General features: G+C 41.7%; 1 protein-coding gene across 1 annotated transcript; it reads left to right on the top strand.

Moving 5' to 3' along the window:
* Nucleotides 1-2,610: 2,610 nt before the first annotated feature.
* Nucleotides 2,611-6,160, top strand: LOC117260040 (extracellular calcium-sensing receptor-like). Its single transcript, XM_033631908.2, has 6 exons — nt 2,611-2,804; nt 2,972-3,269; nt 3,440-4,231; nt 4,405-4,632; nt 4,805-4,928; nt 5,247-6,160. Exons 1-6 carry the CDS (start codon nt 2,773-2,775, stop codon nt 6,158-6,160), a joined length of 2,388 nt encoding a protein of 795 aa, XP_033487799.2. The 5' UTR covers nt 2,611-2,772.
* The last annotated feature ends 1,501 nt before the right edge of the window (nt 6,161-7,661 follow it).

The following is a 7,661-nucleotide window of genomic DNA, read 5'->3' as shown; positions in this document are numbered from 1 at the left end:
GTTTGTGGCAAAAAGATTCTGCCCGCCAAGGCACCACCATCTGACCTGTCCTCCTCGCTGCCTGCGTCTGGTGCTGCTGCCTCCTCTCCGCTGGCCGTCTGCCCTCCTGCTGATGGTACCGATCGGTCAGCCGTCCGGTCCTCCGTAGGGCAGAAAAGCAAACATCTGGGGAAGTCTTCCTCCTTTTGCCGCAAGTTGCTGAGGGAGGCTGTGAACAGGTGCTCTAGCATCCCCCGCTCTCAGCCACAAGAGGAGCAGTCTCATCCACCCTCGACTCTGTTGCACCAGTCTCCAGGGCTGGATCACATTCTCTCACCACAACCCTCCCCCGCCGAGTCTGCCCATCCACACCTGGTCTCTCAGACTGCCGTACCTGGAGCTGCTGTGGCCGCCGCTGAGAACCAGGCACCCCCCCCCCCCACTGCCCTAATCGTTGGTGATTCAATCGTCCGATGCATCCAGTTTGCAAATGCGGTCACGCACAGCTTCCCTGGAGCCACAGCCCCCGACATCCTGGAAAAGCTCCCTGGCATCCTGGAATCAGCTCCCCATACAATTACAAAAATAATTGTTCACTGCAGCTCAAACGAGACCGCCCGCCGGCAGTCGGAGCGGACAAAAAGTCATCTTATTGATCTGTTTAAAGCTCTTAACAGCTGTGGAAAGTCTGTTTTTATCTCTGGTCCACTCCCCACACTGAGTCGTGGCGCTGTTCGTTTTAGCAGGATTCTTTACCTCCACACCTGGCTCTAATCCGCTTGCACAGCACACAATATTGGTTTTATTCACAACTTTGATCTGTTCTGGGAGCGCCCCTCTTTCTTTGGTCGTGACGGTCTTCACCTGAGCATGCTGGGGAGTCGCATGCTTGCCTCCAAATTCCAACATGCTGTGAGATACGCACAGGTCTGACAATTTGCTTCACACACCTGTCCACCTGATTGCCCATCTTCTCCCACTCTGACAACAAAGTCCGCCACTCCCCTGACCCACGCCATCTCCCCCCGGTGGTCTGACCATGCTATTGTTCAACCTCTCCCTATTCCGGTCCATACTACAAACAGACTCATAACAGTCTCTAAACCAGTCATTTCAGTAAATTTTGACAATCTAATTACTATTGCACATTCCATAAATCCATCCACACCTTCCCATCCCTCCAAAGTTGGTCTGCTCAATGTAAGGTCACTGTCAAACAAATCATTTGTCTGTCAAGATTTTATTCTGTCACAAAACTTGGACTGTTTTTTCATCACTGAGTCATGGCTTACCCCCAATGACCCCTCCCCTCTCATTGAAGCAACTCCCACAGGCTACTCCCATTTTCATCAACCTAGGTTACATGCACGAGATGGTGGAGTTGTAATCCACAAAAATGCCCTTAAGTGCTCCACCGTGCCAGTAGACCATTTCTCATCTTTTGAATCCATATCTTTTATAATTCATAGTTCCCCTCCTGTTTTTTACCTACTAGTGTACAGACCCCCAAAAATCAATGTTAATTTTATTACAGAATTCTCTGATCTCCTTTCCCACATTACTCCAAAATATGACAATATTCTCGTTGTTGGAGACTTCAATATCCACACCTGCTGCCCCTCTGAAGCCATGACCTGTGATTTCATGAATTTGCTTGAATCGTTTAAAAGTGCTATGGGGACAGGGCCATCTCAATAGCTGCCCCAAAGCTGTGGAATTCCCTTCCTCCCCCTATCCGTTTCTCCCCCACTATAGACACTTTCAAGAATAACCTTAAAACATATTTCTTTTCTTTAGCTTTTAACTGTATATAGTGTTTACTTGTTTGTTTGTTTGTTTATATGTTTTTCCTTGGTATGTGGTGTAAAGCACTTTGAATCAACCTTGTTGTGTGTAATGTGCTATATAAATAAAGTTGAACTTGAACTTGAACTTGCATTGCATTATACCAATTTAAATTTAAATTTAAATAAAATATATTGATGAATATCATCTGGGAAACAGTGGCCGAACTTAATTTTAAAATGACTTATCTGTCTAAGGGAAAGACGATAAAAGGCAAACAGAAAGGTACCAAGGACCAGACCTTGGGGATCACCATAAGACAGATTTTCAATTGAGGAGGCATAATTGCCAACGGCAACTGACAAATACCAATCATCCAGAAAAAAAGGTGGATCTCTGCAGGGCTGACTCAAAGATACCTACGTTGGCGATCAGAATAATGTGGTCAACAAAAGCTTTATTTTAATAAGCAGGGACATACACAGATATCTGAGGGTTATCACTTACACAGAGCACACAAAGACCAACAAAGCTCATGAAATGATTAAACAGAGATGTAGGTAAAATCTCTTGGGCACTGGAAGAAGTTTTAATGCAATAAATGTGTGTGCAAAGGCCTCAAACATTTTTTCTGTGTGGGAACATCCTTCCTTTTGCCCCGCCTTGTAATTTTACAGAGAAAGAAAACATTGCGGCTCTATTCTTATTACACATGCTGCTCCAAAATGTATAAATACCAGTGCAAGCTCTGAATTTACATCAAAGTACATTTGATGCCACTTAGTGGTTAAGCTCTCTAAGATAGTATGACTCCCACACAGAGCTGGCCGGAGCATGGGTTGGGCACTTTTACAGCTGTTGCTGGTGGCATTGTTCTCTCAGGCTGAGGAGCTGGTGTGCAGGCGAAGAGGGGATCCTGAGAACCCCCAGTTATTTAAGAATGGGGAAATTATTTTGGGGGGAATCTTCTCTTTTCATGGCAGCTGGAAAGAAAGAAAGGACACCTACATGCACAAACCACCTCCACTGCAATGCACAGGGTAAATTATACTGTAAAAATGTATTTCGATTAAGTAAAACAAAGTATTACAATAACAAATATTCCCTTTTGTTTGTATTAATACCATGAACAACTTTAATTTGGCATGTAATTTATTCTATTTCAAGTATAACTTCAAAAATGTTAACTATAACGGTCTGCATGAAGTTTGAATTTCAGAGGTTTCCAGTATACCCAGGCTATGCTCTTTGCCATAGAGGAGATTAATAACAGTACAGACCTGCTGCCTGGAATCTCTCTGGGCTATCAATTCTATGATGCCTGTGCCTCAATTGCCAGAAGTGTGAGATTTACCCTGGCTTTGGCTAATGGTAATGAGGTTTTATTTGGACCATCCCAGGCACCTTGTATCAGACCAGCCCAAGTGCAGGCCATTATGGGAGAGGCCCCTTCCTCGCTTTGCATGGCTATGGCAACTGTCATCGGACCTTTTCATATCCCAATGGTGGGTAAGACTCAGAAAAATTAATTTCTGTTTGTAAAAAAACAAATAAATATACTGTAATTATTCCAGTTTGCCATTGCAAAATGAGTTTTAAAATAATTTGAGTTCATTCTATAAACACTTTAAATTTTACATCTTATCTTGGGCTACCACTTCTTTTTTTCTGCTAGATCAGCCACTTTGCCACTTGTGCTTGTCTCAGTGATAAAACCAAGTATCCATCCTTCCTCAGGACAATACCCAGTGACTACTACCAGAGCAGAGCCCTGGCACAGTTGGTCAAGCACTTTGGTTGGACTTGGGTTGGGGCTGTGAGAACTAATGATGATTATGGGAACAAGGGCATGGCCACATTTACAGAAACAGCCCAGCAGCTGGGCATCTGTCTGGAGTACTCTGTGTCTTTCTTTAGAACAGATCCACCAGACAAAATACAAAAGATAGTTGACATTATCAAAGCTTCCACTTCCAAGGTGATTGTTGCTTTCCTCTCAAACCTGGATTTTTATATTCTAATATACGAGATGTCTCACCACAACTTGACTAGGTACCAGTGGGTCGGTAGTGAGGGCTGGATCTTTGATCCCCGAACTGTAGCCATAGATAAGCATCACATTCTGGATGGTGCCATAGGCCTGTCCATCCCCAAAGCACATGTCAGTGGCATGAGAGAGTTTATATTGGATGTGAAGCCTCTCAATTCATCTGGTAATGAACTATTTACAGAGTTTTGGGAGACATTATTCAGCTGTAAGTTCAAGCAGTCAAAATTGTCCACAGAGAATCAGAGAGAATGTACTGGACATGAGGATCTGACTGGAGTGCAGAACAGCTTCACTGATATGTCACTCATGCCGATTTTTAACAATGTCTATAAAGGAGTGTATGCTGTGGCCCACGCACTTCATAGTATGCTCAGCTGTAATAAAACATGTAACAAGATGCAGCTAGATCCATATACGGTGAGTTGAACAACAAAGACTTGAATTGTAGCTTTTATATGAATTCATATTAACAGGGATAACATTTTAAACTCCAAACAAATATTTTTTTGCAGTCTGTCAGTCATAATGTTGAGCCAATATGCCTACAAAATTGTGTCAGATAATATCTACATTGATGCACATCTTCGCAGATTTTACATCACATAAAAAGGGTTCACTTCAAAACAAAGGAAGGAGAGGAAGTTTACTTTAATGAGAATGGAGACCCAGCAGCAAAGTATGAAATTATAAACTGGCAGCCGACAGAAAATGGCATTGTGGACTTTGTCACAGTTGGTTTTTATGATGCATCTTTACCTGCAGACAAACAGCTGAATCTGCAAAATAAGTCTTTAATTTGGGCAAACAACTCACGACAGGTGAGCTATGATTTGATCACTGTCATGACTAGGTCCAGCCTATTTCATATTCATATTTTGCTATAACTTATTGTTATTAGATCATAATTTTAAATTAATAGTGAAGGCTTACAAAAACATCTTGTCAAAGTGAATGTATGTATATTTTCTCATAATCAATTTGTGTTTGCAGGTGCCTGTGTCAGTTTGCAGTAAGAAGTGTCCTCCAGGAACTCGCAAGGTTCTCCAGAAAGGAAAGCCTGTCTGCTGCTATGACTGTTTAACATGTGTAGAGGGAGAAATAAGCAACAGTACAGGTGTTACAAAATAATAATGTGTACAAAAGTTATAGAAAAATGACCAGTATGGGTCAGCTAACTCAAATAATAATAATGCTTGGTTATTAAGAAGTAGAATATTAATGAAAAATACCTACTAACTATGATGCTTGAAATAAAACATCCAAATGATTAATGATGGTATCATGTAACTGTTTTAAGGTTATACATTTATTATAGTATAGTTAATATTATGTAGTATTGTTCTTGCACGCGTAAAACAGATGCAACCTTAAGACAAAACCAAAGGGAAACGCACTCAGCAAGCCTTACAACTACTTTTATATTATTTTTCAGATTCTATCACCTGTGTGCGATGCCACCCTGAGTTCTGGTCAAATGAGAGAAGAGATGCCTGTGTAAAGAAGGAGGTAGAATTTCTATCATATAAAGAGATAATGGGAGCACTGCTCACTGCAGCGTCCATACTCGGAACATGCATCACTGCTGTTGTGGCATTCATTTTCTTCAGATACAGGAAAACTCCTGTTGTCAGAGCCAACAACTCTGAGCTGAGCTTCCTGCTGCTCTTCTCCTTGACTCTGTGTTTCCTGTGTTCTCTGACCTTCATCGGCCGGCCCTCTGAGTGGTCCTGCATGCTGCGACACACAGCATTTGGCATCACCTTTGTCCTCTGTATCTCATGTGTTCTGGGGAAAACTATAGTGGTGTTAATGGCCTTCAGGGCAACACTTCCGGGTAGTAATGTGATGAAATGGTTTGGGCCTGCACAGCAGAGGCTCAGTGTTCTGGTTTTCACTCTTATACAAGTTATCATATGTATCCTCTGGTTAACAATTTCACCTCCTTTTCCATTCAAGAACTTTAAACAGTTTAAGGACAGAATCATATTAGAGTGCGCTCTGGGTTCAGCTGTAGGCTTTTGGGCTGTTCTTGGCTATGTAGGTCTTCTGGCCATGTTATGTTTTATTCTTGCTTTTCTGGCCCGAAAACTCCCTGATAATTTCAATGAAGCCAAATTTATCACTTTTAGCATGCTGATATTCTGTGCAGTATGGATCACCTTTATTCCAGCATATGTCAGCTCCCCTGGGAAGTTCAGTGTTGCTGTGGAGATATTTGCTATTCTGGCCTCCAGTTTTGGACTGCTCATTTGTATTTTTGTTCCAAAATGTTATGTTATCTTACTGAAACCAGAGAAAAATACAAAAAAGAACATGATGGGGAAGAAAACACCACAATCCTTCTGAAAACTGAAAATTATATGATGGCAAAGACAACAAAGTGCTATTATTGTTAGTCCATAATAATTTGTTAATTAGAAAGTCTACTAGATATCCGTATTGAGTTGACTTAATTGAGGACTTGCATGGTATGGCTGTAGTACTTCCCCTGTGCGTATCATTTCATCTGCCACAAGGAATTCTGAGAAGGCAGCATTTAATATAACTGATGATACAGTTGCATTAAACAATATATAGTGTTAGGCCTATATATTTGAAATCATTTATGTGTATTTTGCACTTTATTTGGGACTTTCAAATAAAGATAGAATTTTTTTTCCTTCACGACTCCATTCTGTCTCTGTTACTATGTTTTGGCGTTACATCCCACAATTTTACTGTTTTTTCTCACTGAGGCTCTGCCCTCTACTGGACTCCATGGGAAATAGCTCCGCAAATCATGAGCATGCATTTTCCTTCTGAAATTTCCATCAACATAGCGAGCTGAATTAGGATGTGCCATCCAGAATATGTGCAGACTCAATGGATGGAGGTGTCGTTTCATCATGGCCTTGGTGCAGACCATGCAAGTTTAGACCCCAGCAGTGGTGGGATCAATTCAGATGCTTCGATGTAATGCTTGGTTGCCATGAGAGTGAGCAGGAAGTCAAGATTGATGACACTGACCCCCGCTTTGACTGCCATCACTCCACTGCCACCTCAGGACCTCCGTTTGTAGATGATGACAACATCTAATTGGTTTCTGGTACATCAGCATTCTGCAGGAGTCCACTGTCTACATCTCTCTGCCAAAACTTGTTCCCCTCTCCTCTTTACCTCCCTGGCTTCCCATGATGTCTCATTGAATTTGACTGGAAGGGTTATTTTCATATGACCTTCCATGCCTGCCCAGTGCCAAACCCACACACACACACACACACACACACACACCACACACACACACACACACACACACACACACAGAGTACGGTTTTGTTAAACTAACTACCTTAATTCAATAACTCGCACCGTAAAGGGTGTGTTGATTAAACAGTGTCTCACTCAAGCTCGGACAACTCGATTACTGTCTTCCATAAGTTTTATTTCACACATGCATTAACACATACACCGTGCTATGCTAACTAAACTAGCACCTGTACAGTAACCGTGTCGTTCGCCAGGTAATCAACTGAAACGACACAAATACAAAACAAAACACAACATTAATGACACGGACATATTATCCACTATATAATCCGCATACATGAACATAATTATGGTATTTAACACAGGTAGTAATCACTTTGTATAAACATCTCGTAATTCACCAGCTCAGCTTCACCAGTCAAAACAGTGATATGTTAACACATGAAGATCCGGCAGGTTAATACATGCGCAGATGGGACCACATCACGTATCACACCTATATGGATAACTCCACTCTATAACGTAATACAGAACAATATATGACCACACCACATATAAAATAAATAAAATACCCCCGTACACATTCATATTGCACAAATAA

This window comes from Epinephelus lanceolatus, chromosome 4, assembly GCF_041903045.1.
Source record: "Epinephelus lanceolatus isolate andai-2023 chromosome 4, ASM4190304v1, whole genome shotgun sequence".
NCBI classification, from domain to species: Eukaryota; Metazoa; Chordata; class Actinopteri; order Perciformes; family Serranidae; genus Epinephelus; species Epinephelus lanceolatus.
The sequence above is the reverse complement of the archived record's forward strand: the minus strand, read 5'-3'. Positions and strand labels throughout refer to the sequence as shown.